The 25819-nt window shown below is 34.7% G+C and overlaps 1 protein-coding gene across 12 annotated transcripts in view; it reads left to right on the top strand.

The window, feature by feature from the left end:
• Window positions 1-25819, top strand: part of COBL (cordon-bleu WH2 repeat protein) — a 343248-nt gene that overhangs the window by 269111 nt on the left and 48318 nt on the right. For all 12 annotated transcript variants that reach the window (XM_074283615.1, XM_074283610.1, XM_074283605.1 and 9 more), the window contains one exon: window positions 18373-18676. In XM_074283615.1, coding sequence (XP_074139716.1) covers window positions 18373-18676 — 304 coding nt within the window. The remainder of the gene's footprint in view (window positions 1-18372; window positions 18677-25819) is intronic.

The raw sequence follows: 25819 nt of genomic DNA, 5'->3' as shown, positions 1-25819 counted from the left end.
TTCTTGAGTTCTTCACTGTTGCCTAAGTTTTTTTGTTGCCTCATTTTTCCTTCTGTATGATACAATGGAAGGTCCTTGAGGGCAAGAACTATTTCATTTGAGTATTTCTATCCCTTTGTATAATGTTTTGTTTGTAGTAGATATTAAATAAATATATTTGAATTGAATCCTTAAGGGCAGGGACCATTTTTCAAGGAGGGGCCTAGAATTCCCAGTATCTAGCATAATATTTCTATATAGTAAGCACATGTTCATTTAATTTAAGTTAAATGCTAGTTTTTTTGAGGCTTACACACTTTTCTTTAAACATTTTGTAATAAAAAATAACTTATTTTTGTTCCATGCCTCATATGCTTCCAAACATTTTCTGTTCTCAATAGGGCCAAAAATATAAGTTCCATGCAGTTTAATACATTTTAGGTCTTAAATGTCTAGTATTAGGAGGATATGATCTTCTTGCCCAAATGTCTTATCTTTCAGTTATTGTTCCTCATTAATAGAGATAGATAAGTAGATCCTTGGAATTATTACTTCCAGGAACAGCCCAATTAGTATAATCACTGGTCAGTTTTCAACACCCACTATCACCCCAGTTGCTTGGTTCCTTATAACTGACCCTGGAAAGAAACACAAACAAACTCCTCTCCTCTGCTGAGAGTCTCCATGCTCCCAAAACAAAATTATCAGCCCCAAAGTTCTGCCCCAGAAGAGAATAAATAGATTTACACAAGGGTTGGTTGTAGGGAGGTGCATTGAACCTGAAGGAGTATACGGACCTATAGAATATTACCAAGTTTCTCTGTGCTCTAGCTTATGAAAGTGGCTTTTCAGCCCACCAGCACTGATACATTCAGCTGCAGGTAGCAGCCAATTGGTAGTCCCAGCTGTACTTTCTGCACGGATGTTCTCTACCTGCTTCCTATCTATGTCCTCACATAATATAGAGCACAAAGCTCCCTTGACCCAAATTTTGGGGTAGCATGGCCTTGGTTAGGGTTTTTTTTCCAATTTCTTGCGAGTCTCCTGCATTCTGCAGAATCCTGTTGATTGCTGTGAGTAGCTGACAACTAATAACAGAACTTCTTTAGTCCTAACACTGAATGCACCCCAATTCAAACTGAGGCCATTGTTGTTTGATTGTTAAATGAGGGTTCTCAGGTGCTTCATGGCTGCACAGGCCCTGTCTGTGTGCTTCTCCTGGGCTCCCTGGGAGCCACGGGAAGCCAACAGGACTGATTTTTTTTTTGGTCTGGTTTACTGTTTGGCCTATGGACATGGCCTTAAAACACTCATCACTCACCCTTTCCAAACAGTGTCTCTGTTTGTCATCAAATATCTGGCAGGTATAACTCCTTTTATAATGTGTGTTCCTGGATCTGCCTCATGTGACACTTTTTCTCCCAGTAATAACATTTACCTGAGCCTATTACTTCTATAATTGGGGTCATTTCAGTCCCCTCGTCCTATAAAACACCAAGAGCACACATAGACTACAGAAGGCCAGGCTGCCAGTGTAGAGCTCTTTAAAATTCAAAACACAAGAAGACCTGAGCAGAGATAAACGATTCTCGGTGTTCAGAAGTCCTGCATTCAGTCCCTAACTCTATCATCTACTACCTGTGTGATCAGGGGCAAGTCACTTAATTTCTCTCCCTGACCCCTGGTTCCCTTCTCTATAAAATACAGGCAATATTTGCTCTCTTTACTTCTTGGAGTATTGTGAGTTCCAGATGAGTTAATATACACGAAAATACCTTGTAACCATGAAGCTCTACATAAATATCAGCTATGCCTCTCTTTAAACAAGAGATTGTATTGCTTGGGAATTTGGTCATGGCACATGGAACTTTTCATTCCTGTGTCATTGATTTGAAACTGGCTCAGGTCAGCTGGTGGACTTTAACTGATGGCCAGTTGCCCACATCAGAGAAACCACAGCAACACGAATTGGAACCCTTTTTTTCCAAGTCTCAGCAATAAGCCCAAATATCCAGTGGGCACAAAGACTGTAAGTTACGCCCTTTCTCTACAGTAAGTGCTGTGACTCAGGATTCTGATGTCACATCTGGGTAATGTGAAGGAAGTTTGTTGAACAGCTGTACTTTGAACTAATTTATTTGGCTCTCTCTGCCTGTCACCTCTTGCAGGCACTGAATCAGCCTCAGTGTTGCTGTGTATCCCTAAGCATTCACACTGGCTATGTTCCAGTTATATCACTCGATCAAGTCTGTAGGCTGTGAAGACTAATTTTATACTATTGAGACTGAAAATGAGGAAAAATGAGACCATTACTAAATATACCTCTTTTCCAAAACTTTTTTTCAGAGCATGAGAAAGGTAATGAGATGTTTTCTTTTTTTTCATTTTAAGATTATTTTAATCATGTTGATTAGCTTTGATTGAATCAGATTGGAGCTAGAGGTGTTTTTCCTTTCATAACCCCTGGGTATCTCAATAAAGCCTAAGATAATAATAGGAAAGGGATAGACAGGGGGAAAAGGTAAGAGATCCAGGCTCAACATTTTACCAACAGCAATCAAGTTCAGCTTTTGGCATATTTTGAAATGGAATATTGATAAAGACATAGATGCTGTTCAGCTGCTTTTCATGAAATAATTTGAGACACATTAAAGATGGGATAATGGAAAAAAAAAAAGATGGGATAATGGTGAAGGTTAGCCAGGAAAACAACTTCTAGATTTTTTACAGAATTTTGACCTCTGAAAACCTGAAAGAGCCAATGTTTGAATGTGCCGAAGTGCATATTCTAACAAAGAAGAGATAGATAGAAATTACCATAAACCTATACCAGTAAAAACCTATGAAATGTTTAGACTCAGTTTCAGAAGGCCTGTGTTCAAATATATAATTTATGTTTATAATCTATAATAACACATACTTTTATTTATATTTACAATTTGTAACACAAGTATGTAATTTTGCACAAGTCATTTAATTTCTCTGAATTTTTGTTTTCCCCTGGACAAAAGAGAGTAAAGATCATTTCTGCCCTGCCTTTCTCGCAGGATTTTTAACAAAAGTGAAATGAGAGACTCAGAGTGGAACAAAGATTTAAAATCCAGTCATGTGGAGAAGAAATTAGACCTGGTTTTGTTTTTCGTTGTTTTGTTTTGTTTTGGTTTTGGTCTTTACTGTTTAGAACCCAAAGCAAAGGGCAGAAGTTGCAAAGAAACCAAGTTAGGCTTGGTATCAGGAAAAAACTTGCTCACAGTTTGGACTATCCAAATAGAGAATGAACTGCTTTGAAGAAGGAGTGGGTGGAATATGAGACTTATCTGAGAAACTTGATATAAAGATATTTTTTCCTAATTGTCCTTTTCTTTCTCATTTTTACATTAGATTTGTTTGTGCAAATATAATCATAATTTTTCATTTTATTTTGTGTGAACTTCTCTGTTGTTAGTCATGAATCTTTACTTATCCATAAGTCTAAAAGGTCATTTCATCTTTTTTTCTTTACTTTCAAGATCATCTTTCACCTAGGTCATGAATCCATTTGGAACTTATTTTGGTGTGTGGTGTGAGACATTGGTCTAAACCTAATTGCTGCCAGACTTCTGTCCACATTTACCAGAATTTTTTTTCAAGTAGAGAAATTATTCCCCTAGTAACTGAGGTTTTTGTGTTTCTCAAAAATCATGCAACTGTGTTTGGTTTCTTCTATATATTGTATCCTCAATCTGTTACACTTATTTGCATCTTTTTCTCTCTTTTTTAAACAGTACCAAATCATTTGCACGATCCCTATTTTGCAGTACTTTTTGAAATCTAGTACCTCCTTGGACATCTTTGCCAGATGAACATTTATTGGATATGTTACAGTAGAAATATCTTTTGTGAGTAGGTTGTACTACATGACTGCTAAGGCAGTTTCCATTTCTCAAAGAGTCTATGAAATGATGGCCCTGAAACAATAAGACAATATCATATAGACATTTTGGTATTAAATGCTGTACAAAAAAAAATCATGGCTTTGAATTTTAGATGCAGAATTACTTTTCCTCTTCTGTGATTCAGGCACCAAATAGAATATCCCAGATTTCTTAATTACAAAAGTATTTCTAATGCTCATTTCCAAGCTGCATAAAAGTTATATTCCATCTACACATGAATATACATTGCAGGAAACTTGCCAAGTTCAGGGGAAGCTGTGCATGTCCAGAAGGGTGTGGAAAAAGCAAAAATGGGAAAGGCTCCAACAAGCAAATTATAGGTATTCTTCCCCACCAAATGTTTTCACTTGGGAAACTTGGGTACTTGAGGGTAAACTACCCCCAAGCATCTCCAGTGCACTGAGCCATTGCTTAATCAGCAGATGGCCCTGGGTCTTGCTAACTCTGACAACTGTGGATGAGACAGATGTGTGGCGAAGCTCACATTTCACCAAGATGAATCGTTCTCATACAGTGTTTATACAGTAGTGACTGCAGGGTTTTATTTTACTAGAGGGAGAGAGACCCATTTATCCATTAGATAAAGAGCTGTGTGCCCCCAAATGCATGCTTAGGTCAACTCTAATTAAGGAATTGAAACTTGAATCTGAAAATAGACTATTCTAAACTCTAGAAGCCTGTCTTAGTAGTAGTAGTTTTTAAAATTTCCTAATAATAAAAGAGTACTCTATTTTCTCCTTTCTCTCCCCAATCCTCAAAAAAGGGCAAAATATTTCCTGACCAATCAGTGTATTTGCATAATATTAATATTATTATTATATTAGTGTTAGCTACTATATGAATGAGGTTGTGAGAAGACACACGCCCGCCACAGTGTTTACTTAGTTACAGGGATGTTCGTTAGTCACATCTTGCTTGGACAAGAGGGAAAAATGGGCAGATGTTGACAGCATATAAAGCATGGCACTACAAATGTGCTTTCTATTTTCTTTCTTTTTAATATAGGCTGGAAAGAACTATTGTTAGCTGAATTTTGACCTACAAATCACTCCCTTTGACATCTTTATTCTACCAGGGCTGCCTTTACTCAAAATATTATATAAACTTCCCAGTTGGAATTACCATTAAAGCCAATTTAAAAGACACAGAAGAAAAATCACTCTTATGACTTTTATAATCATATCCAGTCTTTATCCCCAAAGAATATTACCTAACTTGTTACCTACTTCAGTTGTCAAACTCTTGCATGTTTGTAAGTTTGAGAGCTTTCCTCAAAGGATTGTAAATTTAGAGCTGGAAGGAACTTGAAGCATCATTTAGCCATTCAGTGCCCTAGTTTTACAGGTAAGGAAACTAAGTCCCAAAAAGATCATACAGATAATAAATAATAGGGTTCTCCAGTTCTGACTCCAAATCCAGTAGTATTTATACTGCATCACACTATCTCAAGTAAGCTCATAATTATAAAATGACTTACAGCTTACACAGCACTTTCCACCCAACAGTGCTTTGAGTTAGATAGAACAAGTATTATCCACATTTCACAGCTAAGAAAACCAAAGCCCTGAGGTTGAGTGTCTCACCTAGAGCCAGCCCCGAGTAAATGCCAGAACCTACAAAAACCGAGATCCAATGACTTTACTCCTCTCAACAGCCGGAATATAAAGATTTATCAGAGTGAAAATTTATCACCATGAAGTATAATAAAAATTGCAATATAGACTGAAAACATTTCAAGAAGAGAAATTCCAAAAGTGTTTTGAGCCAGTGACAGCCCTCACAGGCCAGACCTGACTCAGACTAGCCTTGTACCTTAGGTTCAAGATTGGAATGAAATAATGTAATCTTATCCCTATAATTATTAACAAAAGGAGGCTCACTTAGCCATAGCAGAGGAAGGATAGTCCAGAGAAAGTGATCACTAAAGAGGATAGAACCTTGATTCAGTCCAGCATAGATTTCTTATGCCCACATCAACCATGCTGCTAGTCTGTAGCCCATGCTAGATATTAATTTTAATGACCAGTATTAATCTCTTGAGTGAGTTAAATTTTGAGAGTAATTGTAATGCCTTTTAACACCAAAAGGACAAGTCACTTCAATATCTAGAGATGTGTGTCTACATACACATAGATATATATGGTTTATATCTATGTGTGTACAGTAATTTTACTCCAATTTTATTGTAATTTCATCTCTCTGCAGATAAATTACTTTAAAAACAAATAATTGCAAATATAGCATAATATATATGTATATATATATACATAACATATATATAAAACAAATATAAAATTTGCTTTGAAATAAAATTCCTATTCTATTATCTCTATTTTGTTTGCCTTTTGGATTAAAAAATATATATTGCATCAATTGACATAGCTTGGTATTTCTAGGTATTCTTAAATGCTGATCCTTAAGGGAATTCTAGTCTAGCCTACCCAGGGCTGGGCCTTAGGATATTGATGTTTATTAAAAGGTCAGTCATGTTACTGTCAAATAATAAGATCATAGATTTGAATAAGAGAGAGACTTTAGAAGCCATCTTGTCTGGTTTCCTAACCTTTCATTTTATGGTTGAAGCAAATGTAGTCAAACTTCATGTTATAATTAATTCTAAGTGGGAAAAAAGAATAAGAGCAAAATATATTAATATATGTATAAGAAAATAATCTATTACTAAAGCCACTTGATAGTGAATTAATAACACTATATTTATTTACATAATTTTTCTTTTGCTCTGATAAATGTCATTCTAAAATAGAGTAGAAGAGATAAGTCCATAGCTACTTTAATTAATATGTGAGATTCTCACTCCCATTTACAAAAGAAAATTTTTCCCCTTGAACACAGCAATCAGTGGAAATGTTAATTGGTATCCAAATCTAACATTTCTTCTTTCCTTAAGTAATTCCTTGATTAGAATGAAAGCCTATTTAGTTTATATGTGAAAGAGGAGAGAAATAATTTGCAGATGATTCAAAGACTGTATTTACTTGGGGAATTTTCTCTCAGATTTAAGATTTAAGCATCTTTTGTGAAGGGGAAGATGGTATTCAGAGAAGGGCAGCTAATATGGTGAATGGCCTTGAGTACATGACATATGAGGGTTGGAAGAAGGAACCAGAGTCATGATTAGCCTGAAAAAGAGAATACTCAGAGGAGAGAAGGGAATGGGTAACATGATAAGTGTTTTTAAATATTTAAAAGGCTGTCATATAATAGAGCAATTATGCTTCTTTGCTCCCAGAAGATAGAACCAGCACCAGTGGAAGATAGTTGTAGGGAGGCTGATCTAAGCTTTATATAAAAAACAAATAGATAAACCAACTCTTTAAATTTAAATCTGTCCAAAAGCAAAAAAAAAAAAAAAAAAAAAAAAAAAAAAAAAGCAAAAAAGGTTTTTGAGGTGGATTCACCCTCCTTAGAAGCCTTCAGGCAGAGGCCAGTTGACAAGATCCTTCTTTTCAGCTAGGATTCTTTCCTGTGTAAGTTAGACAAACTGATCACAGGGCTCTCTTCTTACTCTCAAATTCTGAGGTTCTCTGGCCAGATAATAACCCAGCTGAGGCTCCTGTTTCTCACAGTGTTGTAGGGATGCCTGGAGACAGATCTCTAAACTTATGAGCTAAGTGAGGTACCAAGGAGATAGGTAAATTCTAACTTGACCAACCTTCTCTCCCCCTTCTCTTCTCTTCTCCCAGAAAATAAAAAAACAGTTCTCCCAAACCTTTCATTTAAACCTTAGGACTAATGCTGTATTTAAAGATATTGACAACACTATTTCTCTTTCCAAATAGAAAAAGAAAAGGAATGGGAAAAGAGGAAAGGAAATAATGTAAGGCAAACAAATGTCTTAACATTATTTAAATATGTTTGAAGAAAAGGGAAATTACATTTCAAAATGACATTAGTAATTTCGATGTGTTTACTTGAGTCCATAGTTTCTCTTTCCTCACAAAGATTTAATTCTAGTGGCTGAATAGGAAAGATATGACTCATATAGGATCAGTGGTCTGTGGAGGCCTGATATCTCTGAATGACTCCCACTTTAGTTCATTGTCTGAACGTGGAATCCCAACTTTGGGAAGTCTTAAGGTTCATAAAAATTTGGACCCAGAAGAATATTACCATATGGTATAATACTACCATATAGTAATGAGATCTTGGCTAAAACTGGAAATAACAATAAGAATTAAAACTGATGGAGGCTATTTGACATAATAGATAAAAGGCTATCCCTGATTAGGTCCTATCCATGACACATGATGACTATGTGAGTATGAAGAAATCACTTAATCCAAAAAGCCCCAGGCACTGGCAGTGTGATAGAGTGAAAGGAGGATTGGATTTAGAATTCCAAAACCTGATTTCAAATCCCAGTTCTAACTTGGATAAATCATTGCATCTCCTACCCTCCCTCTCCCCACTACCCATCACATCTCTGATTCAATTTCTTCATCTATAAACTAAGAGAATCAGAAGCAGAGACCTGTAAGATGCCTTACACAACTTTAGATTATGATCTCCAAAACTCTAAATTGAAAGTGAATTGCCAGTCTGCACCAATGGAAAGAATTCCCATGCTTGGATTGGGTGAGGGGGGAGCTTCAGATTTAATTCTGAGAACAAACTGTTCCCATGAGCTTCTAAAAAGGATGATCAAAACTTGAGTCAGACTTGCTGTGGAATTGAGTGAGCAATGAGTGGAGCATTAAATCTCTTTTGGACCTCTTTTCCTGTTGCTTGTTCTATTTGCTGGTCCACCTGAAGAACTTGGTTGAATTTCTATGTACAGATAGCAGTTAAGCAGGCTATTATTGAAACTTGGGAAATAGATGGATTGGAACCACTTTATTACATTCTGAACTGATTCATCTTGGTTGTGGTCCAATGCACTTTAAATTTAACTTTGTTCTGGAGCTGTCTCATAAGATCAGCCCAAATTAGAGTAGGCTATGTGGACCCACCCACAGTTAAGGTTCTAATTCATCAAGTGTTTATAGAGCAATATACTCTGGACTTCTCAACTATGCTAGAAATTGTAGAAGTTGGAGATGAAGACATAAGTAGTCTCTTCTCTTGATTAATCAGTTCTCACTGGGGAGAGGAACATAAGATTTTATATATAAAATGGTTCAGAGAGGTCATTCAACTCCCTCATTTTCCAGATAAGAATACTGAAACTCAGAGGAGTCAGGGCTCAGTGTCATAGCCTCTTAGTGCCAGAGCTGGAAGTACAAGTCAGAATGTCTAACTTAGCAGTGTTCCTCCCATCCTATACTATCTTTGTGCAGATACTCTATTCATACATTCAGAAAATTTTGTTGAATGTTTCTTTGGGCTAGAAACCATAGAGATAGATTACTAAAAAGATACAACCTCTTCTCTTCTATCTACAAGACTAATAAATAAGAAATATTAAGAGTAAAATAACTCAGTACTCACATAGATCTTTAAGGATGCAATTGCTTCTCCCAGCAGTATAGACTGAAAACGGTCCATCCATGGATCATCGTTGCATGTGACTCTTATCTGTGTCCTCTCATAAATCTTCCACAAAGGATTCATGTTGTATGCTGGAGTCTTCTAGATCTGCTGACGTTAGAAGGGTACCTATGGCATGTGCAGGTTGTCCATCTCTTACTTACTGCCGCATTCTTATCACATGACTAGCCCTCTTTTCTAGTTATACATGTCAGATAATACCATTTATATTACTTCTCCTATGTAGTTTTTCATTGACACTATATGATTCCTATTTATATCCAGTAGCTCCCCATGCATTTCTCCTTTGCCCTTTGACCTGCAGAATTTCAAGATTAGAGATTGGCATTCAATTATTTAAAGTTGTATAGCATCTCTGAAAAAACATTGATTCTGAAAATGGACTTTTGTTTCACAGAGAAGCTTAGAGATCATTAAAATCACTTTATATATTTCCAAAGGCATGCTGCCCCTACTGACTTACTCCTATTGAATTATGAGCCTAGTTTATTGTCTATCTGCACTGTTAACCCCAAAACATTAAGGGCTATTTGCCTAAGTATGGATCATAATGAACAGGGATTCTTCATCCACTTGGTTTTTCTTGTGTGTAAAATTAGTCTGAACCCTTTTGAGTGACATTGGACCTCATTGAGGAAGCTCTACAATAAACTACAGCTTTATGCAGTTCAAAAAATACTATCTGCAAACTGGAAAATCTGAGCATGTGTATGTAATCCCTAATCCATTTAGACTCCAGTCAGCATCATTTATTATAGTGACAAATTGATGACTCACTTAAAATTAACAAGACGCAGGTTAGCAAAGCAAATTATTTCTGTTATCACATTGGATCTTGTGTCATTTAAACTTATACATGGAAAATAATGACTCTTTTTAGAGAGAACTTTGGAAATAACGTTCTTCTCTGCTGAATCAAATGCTTTTTAAATCAAGAGACAATCACCATAATACAGCTTTTGGCAAATTGTGTGATCCTAAAAATGTCATCTACTTGAAAGCCTACTTGTTCTCATTTCATCTTGTCCAGGATTCCCTTAATTCCTATGTAGATTATTATCCTAAAGATTTTGTAGCAATGAGAAAGTTGGTATTATGGATTTTTTTTTTTTTTTGGTGATGGCATCCCTGATATTTTAAGAAAAATACAGGATTTAGTGATTGAGTATGGAATGAGTTCCGTCATAGTCATTATCTCTATTTAGATTAGAATTCTTTAAATGTTTTTGTGTCATGGATCCCTTTGGCAGTCTGGGTATAGTCTATAAATCCCCTCTCAGAAAATTAAAAGTGCATAAAATAAAATACATGGAATTATAAAAGAAACAATTATATTGAAAAGGAGTTAACAAGATATTGTTAAAGTTCCTAAGATAAGAGATCAGCTCAGAAGCCCTGATTAGATCTACATCACATCCCAAGAGTCTGGAATAGTTCAGGACCAGTCTGCCAAATGTCGCTACATAGCAGACTATTTAAATATCATTAGACACCATGTTCTTACACTTTTCCTAACTTTATTCACCCATACAATTGGCTTCTCCCCTTATTGTTTTCTCCAAACTAAATAGTTTGAGAGGGAAAATAAAGCCCAGTGGTCCATTTCGCCTTATGGAACTATCCTGATGAAGAAAAGAAGTAATAATGAAGTATTTTTATTGGTTAACCTTTCAACCCATTATTCCTGATAAAAGGGCAGTAGTATCAATCTGATTGATATTTATATGTATACATATATATTATACACACAAAGATATACATATTTACATATATATATACATATATATATATATATATATATATATATAATATTTTTTTTCAAATGATGTGATCAGAACTACCAAGCTCCTCAAAGAGGGAGATTTTAAAAAGGGAATGATCTTGTTTTGTGTGGTAGCAAGTTCTGTATCCCAGAGGAGTGATGATCAGGCATATAATATTTGAAATTTCTCCAGTGAATAAAAAAGTAGGAACTCTAACGTCTCTTCCAGCTCTAAGATATAGTAATTCGCCCTGTGTTCCTTGAGACTTGGCAATAAATAAAAGCATTCTGAGATCATTAAAACAATATTTGTTCCTGAGAACTAAAAAAAATTGTATGGTTTTTTTCATTGATTTTCTGGACATTTCCCAAGATTTAAAGGCAACTTATCTGTGTCATCATGCTTTCATAGTAGATATTTAAAATAGACTAAATAATAGCTAAATTTCATTTGTGTGACATAAACTGATTGAATTTCGTGTAGAGAAAATGTATAGAGGAAAATTGTGATCTTTTATCCTATTATAAATATGTATATTTGTATGTATTTAAACATGTAAAATTCATTCAAATATATATTTTCTTTGCACATTCATAATAATTTCAAAGAATTTTCAAAGAAAAATTCTTAGAAAGTAAAATTTTTTCTGGTCCATATTTATCTCCAACAGAAGCTTCTTAACCTGAGTTGTTGTGGATCCCTTTGGCTAGCTGGTAAAGCCTATAAAAGATCTGTTTTCAGAGTAATGTCTGTTACCTACATTCATAATTAAAGGAAACACTCAATTTGAGGTAGATGATACGGAAAAAAATGTAATTTTTTTCCTCGTACAACTTTTCCTATTCTTCTTTCTAAAATTTATTTTTAGACTCTAGGTGAAAAACTTCCATCCCTAATAGAATAAAGCTTACACATACACACACACACACACACACACACACACACACACACACAATTAAGTAATAGTTTAAAATTTCAAGAAATGGAAGAAAAGATTATTTCACATACATTGAAAGAGGCAAAATATAACTGAATTCTTGGAACTGAGTTGTTTGAAAAAGGACTGTAAATCTAAATCTGGAATTGAGTAGTTCAAGATCTTTTGTGAGGTTATTTCAGCTATTGGTGGGTTTTGCTGAGGTGTGTGTTTTCTTAGCCAATACAGTCAAGTTATTTTGGGTGGCCATAATTGTAAGTTAGACAGGTGGTTTGTGTGCGAAACATTTAATTTACTGACTGTGCTGTCTGTTGACTTTGGATGAGGTTAGAAACAATTCTATACAAGTTTTATAAAATGATGAGCTACAAGACTGCTCCGTATACTTAGCAAACAGAGGTGTGCATTAATGGGGCCAGTTAGACTTCAGCAATAAGTACACTATGGAAAAAAAGAATTACTTATCATTCTCATTAAGTCAGATGTTCCACAAATGCACTCTTCAACAACAGTTTGTCATTCACAAAATGCCTTCCATACATAAGGTACTATGTTAGGTGCTGACAGAAATACAAAGATATATATTCAAGCAACCTACAATCATGTACTTCATAATATACTTGAATTTACTTTTAATTAGCATAGTGGTTATATTTTTGGTTTGTTTTTTTTTCTTTATGAGCCTTTTCCTATTAGCATTTTCCCAGTGACTTTCAATAAGGTTTTTTTTTATAATTATGAAATTATAGAAAAGAATGATCCTCAAAAAAAAGAAAATTATTTCCAATTTTTTTAAAGAGTAAAACCTTTTTTATGAATAAGTTTGCATTTTGAGTGAGCCATATTCACTGCTATTTGCTGATCAATACCAATTGTTATCTTTCATGAAAATGGCTAAAATGAAGGGATTGATGTAAATTGGCCATTTGGCCAAACCATGAGGTTTTGTGGAAGGTCTTAGATCTTCCCTTCCTAGATCCTCTGACTTTCTAATTCTTATGCCCCATTGTTTTTCTTATGAGATATATTCGGATAGTGATCAATGCATTGGCAGATGCTTATTTCCCCCCCCCCCCATATTCTTTGGAAGACCTCTTTAGAAGAATCCATCTAGCTTTTCAGAAACAAACAGAAGTACTATCCTGATGTTTAAAGTCTTTCAAGCTTAGAACTTGCTGGACTTTGAATCTCTGGCCTTATCTTAGTAGCGTGACAACTTCAGAGTTAAGTGGATCATTGATTCCACTGGTGTAAGTTCTTCTCCAGTGACCTAGATTACAACTCAACTCATTTGTACCTTATATTGTGGGAAACTAGTCTATGCCCTTCTTCAGTGGGAGTCTCCCCAGTAGCTGTTGGTTTGATGTTACTGCTCTAAATGTTCCCATTTATGGATGACCATGTGATGGTTACATAAAACCACGGTATCTCAGAGAGCCTCCTAAATTAAATTCATGGTCATTCAAAAGCTTGGCCTAATGATCACCAAAAATCTACATGGATGAAAGATATTTATATAGTCAGATGGGTAGCTCATAATGCTGACTGTTTAGTGAATTTAATCTGGAAAAGGAATTACAAGTGGATCATATTATTAAGATAAAGATTGAAATAAGATATTTAAATACTTTTTAATTAGGATTAAATCCTACAAAGAAGGAGGTTGGGTTGCATGTAAGAAATTGCATAATCCTTCTATTGACCCCAAACTACCCTATGAAACAAAGGTTCTTCTTTTAACACCAATATTATAGCAAAATGCTAAATGATTATGAATTATGGAATCTCCAAGGATCATATCACTCAAAAAGCAATGGAAACACTTGTAGTAGAGGTAAATAGGTTATGGCATATTACCAACCAAGATTTGGGGAGCAGAAACCAGTGTTAAAAATAACCTTGTTAATTTGTTGAAATTGGCTCTTACCTTCTCCTCTTTCTCATTGGATAGATAAAAGGTCATTTGCTATCCATTTAAAGATTATATCTCACTTGTTTATTCTCCTTAAGTTCAAAACAGTGAATCCATTAAAAAGTACTTAGAAGAAATTTTGCCATCTAAAATATTACCTCTATTATTTTGCTTATTATTTTAAGAAGCAGAAAAAAAGCAACCAAAAGCAGTGACCACCACAGCAGAAAGATATATTTTATTGTGCTTAGTTTTCACATTGTTGCTAATAGTCCTAATAGTTTTTAAATGAATCTTCACCCTTGGTCTGGATAGCCTGGTCATTTGTAAATTAGTAAACCTATTTTTAAACAAATAGATGGAAAATAAAATGAGATAATAAAAGTAAAGCATTTAGCAAATGTTAAAGCTCACATAAATGCTAGCTCTTGTAAATTACAAATGCTATATTCTTAGATTTTCATTCAGGAAAAAAATTAGTATTTTATATCTTCTTTCTATAATATATATTTTTCAATGAGGAAAAACATCAGAATATTTACAAAAGTTGGCTCTTAATGATTCTATCAAATTAAAACATATAACTCTACTGTTGTGGTGCATAAAAATGAGAGAAAAGTCCTTTTTAGCGATGTGGAGATTATTTAGTTGTAAATTGTACTATATTCAAGTTAATTACTTTCATTCATCAAACATCTACTAAGTACCTACTAGGTGCTAGAGAAGATAAACATTTACATGAACCATTATTCCCACCACAATGGATCTTAGGGTCTAATAGGGAATGACTCACATATCCTTTAAAATAATGCATAAATTATGAGGCGTACAAGTGAATTACTTGTTAGTGTCTGAAGGAGAATACATTGCTAATTATTCAAAGCATAGAATGTTTTTTAAAGAAGGTGACTTTAAAAAGTAGGTGAGATTTTAACTAGTAGAGGGAAGGTTGTAGATTATGAAGAGCCCCCTAGACCTAGGGATAGCATAAGAGGAGTGAGAAAAAAATCCTTGTTTGAAGGTTAATAAATGTAAAACTGGAATAGGATCTGTGAGCTCATTTGGCCTTACTCTTTCACTGAGAAAACTGAGACCCAAGATTTCAGAGTTAGTAAGCAGCAGATGTATGTATGGGATCTGTACACAGAATAGAAAGTAAGTCATCCAGTTAAATTGATTGATTAGGTGAAGGCTGTGAAAAATAAGCTAATTAGCAACAGATTGGTAGAGTCTTTAAATGTCAGGCGAGAGAATTTGAACTTTATTCAATAGGCAATTGGGAACCACTAAAAAGTTGTACAAGTAGGACTTGACTAGATACATGCACAAGAAAGACTAGCTTGGAAGAAAGATTAGAGACGGGATGGTAGTAATGATCTGGATGAGGATACTGACAAAAGGAAGGGGACAAGATAGCAAAAAAAAATTGTAAATAGCAGTATCTGGCAGATGAGATTGGATAAGGAAGTAGAGAAGTGTCAAAAATAATGCAAAGATTGAGAGGTGGGGAGTAAGGGGAATGGATTGTGAGGTCTACTGACAACAATAGTGATGTTAGAAGAAGAAACAAGTTAAAAAAGAAAGATATGTTCTATTTTAGACATGTTGAATTTGACATTGTTGGGGCATATAGAGAGAGATGACATTTAGTGTGAAAGGATTTGAGATAATCATTGTGAGTGATAAACTCCCTAGTTCTGAGTGTAAACTAGGGAGACTGAGCAATAGGAAGGTACCAGGTGAGATTATGCACCTTAAGGAGCAAGAGATCAAAAAGGAGATGAAGAATGATATTATTGGGAGTAAAGGAGTAACAAAAGGAGAGATGGAAAATATCCAGCCAGGATATCCATAGTGTTACCAGAAAAAAATCCAAATACAATAATACACCAACCAGAAGTCATGACTTAACATTAGGGGTGTAGAGAGAAAAGAGAAAATAACTGAAAAAAGTCTTGTGAAATTATTTAAAATTTTAATTAGCAGGCAAATCTCTTGATCAGTGTTTTCTTTAAGTTACATTTTATTTTATTTTATTTGTTCTATTTTAAATCCATGTTAATGTATAAAAATAAAAATCCTTTTTAGCCAATAGCACAAGGTCAGGAAAATAAGGGTCAGAGGTAGGAAAGATGGCTAATTTTCTAAAAGAGATTTTTCCTTTTTCTCTTATGTAATTCTGAAACTGGTGAAAGTCTATATCAAGAGTTTGGGGAGTGCTCTGTATACACCCTCCGAAGATTAAGTACATACACCTCTGGATGTTGGGTATTTTTGCCTACTTGTAGTTGTGATTTTTCACAGCTCAGCTGACTGCTTTAACAGGGACAAGTTTCCTTTTGTGTTTAACAAGAAGGTCACATTCTTCCTAGATGAGTTACGGTTCTTATTGCCCCTTCATGCTCAAGGACAAAAATAAAAGGCCTAAAAACTGGAAAGAGAGGAACAGAAATGTGTTAGTTATAATTGACTAACTGTTCAATCACATGAGAAGAAAATCAACAGGATGGAGAAAGAAAGGGCATAGGAGGAAGGGATAAAGATTACAAAGCAAGTTTGTCTAGGCTGGCACTGCCTATGTCCTGGATTTGAGGGGATCCCTGACACATTGAGGGGTATTTTTCTAACTATAGTAAGAAATTAGATTTAATGCTGATTGACATTTTAATATTGATTGATAGAATATAGATATAGACATTTAGGCAGCTAACCAATAAATCAAGTTTGTCAATAAATCACTAGAAGAAAATGTTTAGATATGTATAAACCAGTGGCCATATTTTATTTCTACATTTGCACTCCAATTAGCCATGTACCAAAAAAAATATTAAATGCTATAGTAACATTATTTGTTACTTTCACATATATTGCATTGTGCATTTCCTTCTAAAAATCAGTCTGTCTATCGTGTCTTTTGCTCTTCACTTTTTCACTCTTGTGAAATTACTTTTTAAAACACTGTGTTTACTTTCATTTCATATAAATGTATGTATATGTATATACAGGAGTTTAAAAAATGATATATTGATATATTTTCTCTTTTTTAATATTGATTGCATGTAGTAGTATATCCTTATTTATACTATTCTAGTTGAAATGTTGATGATCATCTACTTTCTTTACTATTAAAGTATGATTACAGAGATTGTGCCTTCAAAGATGCTAATATGTCCTGTATGTAAGGTTTGCTTATTATATATGTTTCTGGGATACTTTAAAAAAAACAACAGCAGCAACAAAAAGAATTACAACACTTCTTATTGCATGACTTCTGACATGCTGCTGGTTAAATCAAGTACCCTGAAACTTAACATCTGTGTACAATAAAGACTGATATAATGGCTCCCCTTTAATATGACCTGGGTGTTAGTTCTATCCTCCATTACTAGAATTATTAAGGGATTCCACTTTGCATAAGACTTTCCATGATCTTTAAGCCACCAGAGCCCTAGTAATAAAAATCAGGTCAGGATAACATAATAACATCTCCAAATAGCTAGATAGATGGACAGAATTGCCATAGTGTTCCCAATCATTAATATTAATGTTTGCCAGAGCTTAGAGCTTTAAGAGTGATTTGTAACTCTATGAATTTTATTGCCTCTGCTGTCAGGAATCAATTTCAGTGCTTAATGGCAATGTAACCTCAGCCAAGGAGACTTTTTTTTTTTTTTTGGTTTTGATTTTATTTAATTTCACTTAAAGTTTCTCTCACAAGATTGTTCCTTTTTAGACAAAGTAGGGATTGTCTCAGAAATAAAAATGAAAAGAGAGCTGAATATGTGGCTAATATTTCAGGTCAAGATGTCACATTTCCATATGAAATACTTTTCACAAATCTGCCTTGGTTTATTTAAGTTCTGAGTTCACTTAGACTTCTAAATGGTTTAATTTTCATTAACTTATAGATTAATTATTTTCCTAAATGAAATGAGGCCCAAAAATGGAAATAGGGGAATTGGAAGTGGATACAAACCTTAGTTGTTGAAAAGATTTTCCTATTGGATTTATTTAATTGGATATATCAAAAAGCCTTTAATGAATGTGATAATTTTTAAATCATGAAGGATAGTTCAAATTTCAAATAAATAGAAGACAAAAGAACTCATCATTTTAAAAACTTAGTCCATATACTTAATTCTCCCATCATTTACCCAAAGACAATTTTACTGAGTTTTATTCCAAGGTAAAATTTAGCTCTAGCAATTGTCTTACTTCAGACAGAGCAACTTCCAAACTTCACATAAGATTAATCGGGCATATGGGTTTGATATTTATTAGGAAATTTAAAAAATGGAAATGGTTTAAATTTAACTGTCTCTAATATGTTTTATTCAGTAAGCCTGCCACTCATCCACAGTAGTAATTGTTCCATGGATGGTGGGATCACCGAGCTGTCTGAAGTGGAAGAGACGGCATCGGTGAGCAGCTGCTTTGCATCCGAAGATACTACTACTGAAGACTCTGGCGTCGTGAGCTCTCCCTCAGACATCGTTTCTCTGGATTCACAAAACGACAGTGTAAAGTCCAAAGATAAGTGGGCCTTGGATCAGGAGGATGCTGCTTACACCTGTGCAGCAGAGCATGGCCCCCCACGGAGCGCTTCACGAGACAGTGATGACTCTGGGGTTACTCATCTGAGGTGAGTCATCTTCCATGAAAAGCTGATGTCACCTGAACGTCTGAGATCATCTTCTCCAGACAGTAATGCCTTATTAATGGCCTCAGGAACAAAACATGTCATGTTGCATTCACAGAAAGCCAATTTCCTATATGGCTTCCTCATTTCATTAATATTCATTAATTCCTGTCCACTTTTCAGAGGGAACATGAGAGAATATCTAGGAATCACTTTATCCCTATTTATACACACACACACATTTCATATATATATATATATATATATATGAAGGGAGATATGGAAGTGGGAGTGAAAGGAGTGGGGAAAAAGAGAGAGAGAGTCAGAGAAGCGAGGATGTGAGGCAAGAGGAGGGGAGATAAGTTGAGATTGGCCTGTGAAAGCCATATCCATAAAAACAGCAAAACTATCATCTAATTAGTTACAAATGTTCATGAAGCACCTATTTTGTGCCAATTATTGTGCTAAGCATTAGCGCAAGGGCAAAAATAAAGCAAAATTTGGCTCTCAAGTTGCTCATACACTCTAGGGAGAGACACCATGAATACATATAAATTTATACAAAAGTGTCCTCATCCCATTTTTAACTAGACTATGAAAAAGCTTTCTTCATTAAAGCACAGTAATTTCCAGAGTGATCCCTAGTTATGGTTTCTTTGTGTTGGGTTGATGCAAATAGATAATCATACATCCTGAAACACTTACTAGAAGGTAAATGTTCTGGTATTTTTTTTTAGGTCTTCCTGTTATAGACCAGGAACTGGCAAAAATTTGAAGTTCATCTAGCCCAATCCACTCTGTTTATAGGTGATGAAATCGAGATACAAGGAACTTAAGAGACTGACCCAATTTCACATAGTTATGAAGATGAAATTTTAACCCAGTTCCATCTGGGATCAGAGCAAATCCTACAGATTGTGGTTAATAGCAAATCAGGTAGATTGCCATAGGCAAGGAAAACATATCATCTAAAATCTTGGTCATGAAATTCATTGAGACTGCAGCATTCAAGCCAGTTAGCTATAGATTTCTATTCGTCACTCTCAGTGACTTGCCAGCAGGAGAGTGACAGAGCTGGGATTAAAATTCCCCAACTATAATTTTTTAGGCTCTGCCAAAATTTTGTGAAAGGCGAACACTTAGAGAAAGTGTACCATCAGAGAAGAAATATTCATGAGCAGGAAAGGCAGTACAATGGGATATTGTATTCATCTCATCAATACTTCTTTCAAGAAAGCTACAGATTACTAAACAATAAGGTTTAGATTATAAAGAATGTATTGCTTGAAAAGTAGTAGACATCACCTTTGCAGAATGAGATGAGATACTATTCCACTCTTCAGCAATGTCACAAACTATCCCGTTTCCATTTTCCTCACTTTCTACATTGTTATACAGCAACCTGCTTATATTTTTATTTCACCCTTATAGCCTATGTATTTATATACAAATCTAGCGTTACCTCTGTTAATGAAAAGAAAATGTCACAGTGGAAGGCTTTGCTGTCAGAAACTTTGGTAACAAGTAGAAATACTGTCATTGTGAAAAGCATAGCATAGGGACTGTCAGCAGTCCCTTTGTCAGCAATAAAATCAGGCTAGTCTGGAAAGCCAGAATTAGATAGAAGTTGAGGCTAGTGGGTATTGACCTAAAGTCAAGTCCATTGAGATCAAATCTAAGGAGGAATATGGAATTGGTATGGACCTAGACAGCCAGAGATTAAAATAGAAAAATAATTTTTTTCATATGACCAGCCAAGGGGGCTGGGAAACAAAAGTTAGGGTTCCAGAAAAACTGTGAGAAACAAAAAATAGTCACTTCATGAAAGTTTGTGTATTGCCCTACTTCTATAGGATCTCTATGTGACCCCTTTTTATCATTTGCACATACACTATCCTAGTTCAGTCCATAGAAAGTATTTCAGCTTCTACTTCTAATAAATATCTGAACTTCTATCGTAGACTTCTAATCAGTCCTCCTTCTTCTCCTTTCTTCCTTCTGTAATCCTCAAAAATATCCAGTGGTTTCCCCACAATCTGTATATAATATAAAATGCAAACTTTAGCCTTTCCAAGGAATGATTTCCAACCACCTTCCCTGTTCTTTATTATGACTTCCCTCACAAACTCTACTTTGCAGCCAGACTGGGAAACTAACAGTTTTCTCTTAAACTTAAACCTCCATGCATTTATTCAAGTCATCTCCCTACCCACCAACCTCTTCCCATCCCACACTACACTTTTGAGTGTCTCAGTTTTCCAGGTTCAGTTCACATGGCTCATTTTCTGATCTGATATATCAGGGACTAATCAGCTATTAGTCCCCTCTCCCTCAGTTTTTCTTGTAATATGTGCGTGTGTGTGTGTGTGTGTGTGTACTTGTGCACATGTATTGTATTCCCCTTCTAGCAGTGTACCAACTCATGGAGGGGAGAGATGGTTTTGTTTTTGTTTCCTTTTATCCCTAACCCATAACATATAACCCCTTATGTACATCTACCACTTAATAAATATTGTTGATTAAGTTGAATTGGGAAAGTCCTGGAATCAGGAACTGAAGTTTGCCACTCACTTGCTAAGTAATCTTGGGAAGTAATTTCACTTTGCTGGGGAATAAAGGGTTCTTAGGTTACCTTCCTAGTGTAATTCCTATTCTAATAGTCTAATTCAATTTTTCCTTCATTTGATTCTTCTATACCCCTGTCCTTTGGATTTTAAAGCCGACAGATGTAAAAATTAATTTATATCTAATTGCTTTGAGTAATTTATTAGACTTAACATGCCCCAGTCATTTTCCAACTAGTACATTAAATAAAGCTGCAAATGGCAGTATATGTGACATTGAATCATATTATGCAACCAATGTGCCTTCACATAATAAAAAGAAGAGGATGATTTTTTTTATTAATTATAGATTTTATTTACCCAGATATATGCATGGGTAATTTTACAGCATTGACAATTGCCAAACCTTTTGTTCCAATTTTCCCCCTCTTCCCTACCCCCAGATGGCAGGTTGACCAATACATGTTAAATATGTTAAAGTATAAATTAAATACAATATATGTATACATGTCCAGACAGTTGTTTTGCTTTATAAAAAGAATTGGACTGTGAAATAGTGTACAATTAGTCTGTGAAGGAAATCCAAAATGTAGGCAGACAAAAATATAGGGATTGGGAATTCTATGTAGTGGTTCATAGTCATCTCCCAGAGTTCTTTCTCTGGGTGAGGGTGATTTTTTTAAAAAAGGATTCAACTTTGTAATTAAAGATATTCCTTTCCTAGAAGATTCTTGAATCAATATGTCACTGGATAGGCAGTATACTTCTTGTACTCTGGAATGTTCAAGATGTGGACTAATAAATGTTGGACAAAGATTTAATTATGAAAAACATTTACGCTTCTGCACTTCCATAAAGCTATTCTTGTGACAGAATTATGGAGCTATAGTCTGAAGAGCCCATTTGCTTCCAGGTGATACAATCCCAGACTAATAGCTATTTTGCATATATTTTCATATATTAACACCACAGATTAATTTTCTTTTTAATAAATGAAAGCTTCAGATTGATTCTAGTTCTCCTTGAATTCACAAATCCTACTTTTAGTTAAAGGCTAAGGAACTGTGTCCAGAGTTGACAAATTATTTTCTCCTTTCCTTCCCCTTCTCTTATAACTTGAATTTGTTTAGTCTCTTCATATTCTTTCCTCCTTCTACTTTTTTCCCCACTCATCTGTTCCCTTTAATCTTCCTTCTTTTCCTTTGTTTTTTCCATTCTGTATTCATTTACAATTAAATAATAGGAATTTCTTAATAGTCCATGGAAAGTTTTTCAACTTTTATCTTCGAATAAATCACATTTCCATAAAAACAATTCAATACACCAATAGTTCAGTTTTTCAAGTACTTGCGATTTCAGTGGTGTGGGTATTCCCTCCATCTCCATGGATTGCGGTTCTCTCATAACATTAGAAAATGGACTTTGTCAGTGGCTATTGATCAAGAAATTTGTTACTTAGCAGCATACTTGGTAATGAGACACTCCTCATCATGAGCTGTTAGTGAAGTGGATAGAGTACTGTCCCTGGAGTCAGGAAGGCCTAACTTCAAATCCAATTTCATAAACTTAATATCTATGTGACTCTAGGTAAGGCACCTAACATCTGCTTGCCTAAGTGTCCTCATCTGTAAAAAGATGATGATAATAATAGCATCATCTCCCTGAGTTGTTGTCATGACAAAAATGAAATATCTTTAAAGTGCTTTGAAATCCTTAAAGTGCCATGTAAATGCTTGCTGTTAGTTCTGCATAGTAGATTTACAGCTTTGTATGAAACCATCTTTTTTGTACTGTTATGGAAATACTCATTCCATAAATTAAACATAAAACTTATTATTATGCTTAATTAGAAAGATGGAGGATGCAGACTTGTGCATGGCTCCAGAGAACAAGACCATCATAGTAAGAAATTATTATGTCAGTTTTTCTTTTCAGATTGTGCAAGAGCTCAGCATAATTGGAAATATCCTGTATAGTCTAGATCTCTGAAATTTGCCACAGAAAGTCTGGATCCCAGGCAATTGGCTACAGGATCCATAGGTCACCATTTTTCTGATTCCTCAATAATGTGGAGAAATTAGTGATCATTGAATGTCAGAGTCTGTTCAGATTTGGAAGAGTGATATCATCTCCTAGATTTCCAGCATTTTAGCTCTTCAAACAAATTTAAGAAAATGATATACCAAAGGCAAGGAAGGCAGTGGATATAGCAGAAAGAATAGGTTTGGACACATAAGATATGGGCACAAGTCGTCTCAGCTTTGCTGCTTGCTAGTTGTGAGACTTAGACAAATAAGTTGATCTCTGTGAACATGAGTTTCTTCATTTGTAAAATAAAATTAATTCACATTTCATATCATTTTCCTTATTGAATTGCTGTAAATAAAAGAGTTTGTTAACTTTAAAGGGCTCTACAACTCTGAGCTGCTGCTGCTATCTATCCATAACACCTTGGAAAGTAGCAAAGGTGTTATTTCAGCTCAGTCCATATTCATTGCTTATTTACTATGCAAGATAATTGGGATTTAGTGAGTTGTTTTTTTATTTGTTGATTTGTGATTTCTTCCATGAAGACAGATTCTCAGAGAGGGAATTCCTTCCACCAGTGCAGATCACCTTCTCTTTTGTAGCTTATTTGTCACTGCGAATTGCCTGGGGCACTGAGATGTTAAGTGACTTGCCCAGTACCACACATTCTGTTTGTGTTAGAGACTAGACTTAAGTCCCCAGTTCTTTCTTATTTTAGGGCCAAACCTGAGTCCACTCCAACCTGTTGCCTTTCATTAGGATATGTACAGATAAATATCTATATTTATAAATGGATCAATCAATAGAAAAGCAGATAGGTATAGATAGATAGATAGGTAGGTAGGTAGATAGATGGATGGATGGATGGATGGATGGATGGATGAATAGATAGAGAGATAGAGAGATAGATAGGTGGATGGATGGATGGATGGATGGATAGATAGGTAGGTAGATAGGTAGATAGCCCCTGCCTTCAAGGAGCTTACCTTCTAGGCAGGGAAATTAAAAAAAAAAAAAAAAACATAGATATAGGTATGCTATCATGTAGGGATTGAGGGTGGCAAAGGAGTGATCTAGACACAGTGCTCTAAGAACAAAAAAGTCTTTCCACTGGAGATAGGGAAGGAGACATGGTGGAGAAAATCTCTCTTGCATATTGAAGGAAGATATATATTATAAGACATAAAGATAAAGAGGAAGTGAATTAATTTCAGGCATGGGTTCAAGTACAGAAGCATTAAGAACCAGCATTAAAATATTTCTGAGGTCATTTCTTAAGTAAACATTTATGCACATGGCTTTTTGATTATATGTTGGTCAGAGAAAGCAATGGGGACTGATTTTGAACATATAGCTGTATATGTGTACAGAAAATCATGCAAGAAGAATACCAACCATAGGATTATGCTAATGGAGAGAATATAAAGTAGAAGTAAGGACTCTATTTATAGAAAAAGTAAAGAAGATATCCCAATGAGTCCTAACCTCCACTGACCTTGTACTTAAGGCCATCTTTACCAGTCTTTAGAAAATATCATAAACCAGGGATATCTATGATTTAGCATGTCATTTCATGTTAAGTAAAATCATCTGGCAGAAAATACTCTCCTTTTTTTTACTATTCTCATATTTTCCAGAAACCCCTATCATGACTTCTTATAATTTTTGTAAGTTACTAGCATTTTTTATAAAATACCAATGATTGTCAATTCTTGGGATTTTTGACTCATTTTTTAAAATTTCTTCTCTCATTCTTATATCATAGTTATCCCAAGTGTCTCTCCCTTTTCCCCTATGATAAATAGTATTTTTAAGAAGGAAAAAAAAGCAAATACATTTATAAAAATCTAAAAATATATTCAATATGTAATATCTGTGGACCCTTCATCTTCACTAAGGTGTGGATTGGGGGTGTCTTCTATTCTAATTCAGCTTGATCTATATAATTATGTTACGTTCACTTTTGATTCTTTGATATGTGGTAGTTCTTCCCATTTATATTGTTGTTGTAGTTATTGTGAATATTTTGTGACCTACTTTCATAAGGATAATGCTTTTGCACCAAAATGTTTTTGATTCTGTACCTTAAAAGATACAATCTGAATTCAATCTTTGATTTATTTTAGCATAAATTTCCTTGAACAATAATTCATTAAAATAGTCAGGTATAAACTAAGATACTTTACTTATTTCCTGATTTAAGAAAGATGCTCTTCATTAATCACTCAGCAAACATTTCTTAAATGTTATTTTTTGTTCTATGGGGGCTACAAAGACAAAAATGTGGCAGGTCTTGTCCTCAAGGTCTTGTCTTTAACTTTGATCTGAACAGTTTATTTTCTGAGCATCAAAACTTGAAAGTTATCGTATCAGAGTCATAAATTCTGATTAAGTTGTTTGAGTTTTTTTTGTTTGGTTGGAGGTTTTTTGGCTTTTAAAATTTCAAGATCTCAGAAACTATCAAAATTTCCCAGGTATAGTAAGTTTTTCCAAAACTAATTATTGGAGAATAATATTGATTTATAAGTGTTCAGATCTAAATAGAACAAAACAA

Source organism: Sminthopsis crassicaudata, chromosome 1 (genome assembly GCF_048593235.1).
Source record: "Sminthopsis crassicaudata isolate SCR6 chromosome 1, ASM4859323v1, whole genome shotgun sequence".
NCBI lineage: Eukaryota > Metazoa > Chordata > Mammalia > Dasyuromorphia > Dasyuridae > Sminthopsis > Sminthopsis crassicaudata.
The sequence above is the reverse complement of the archived record's forward strand: the minus strand, read 5'-3'. Positions and strand labels throughout refer to the sequence as shown.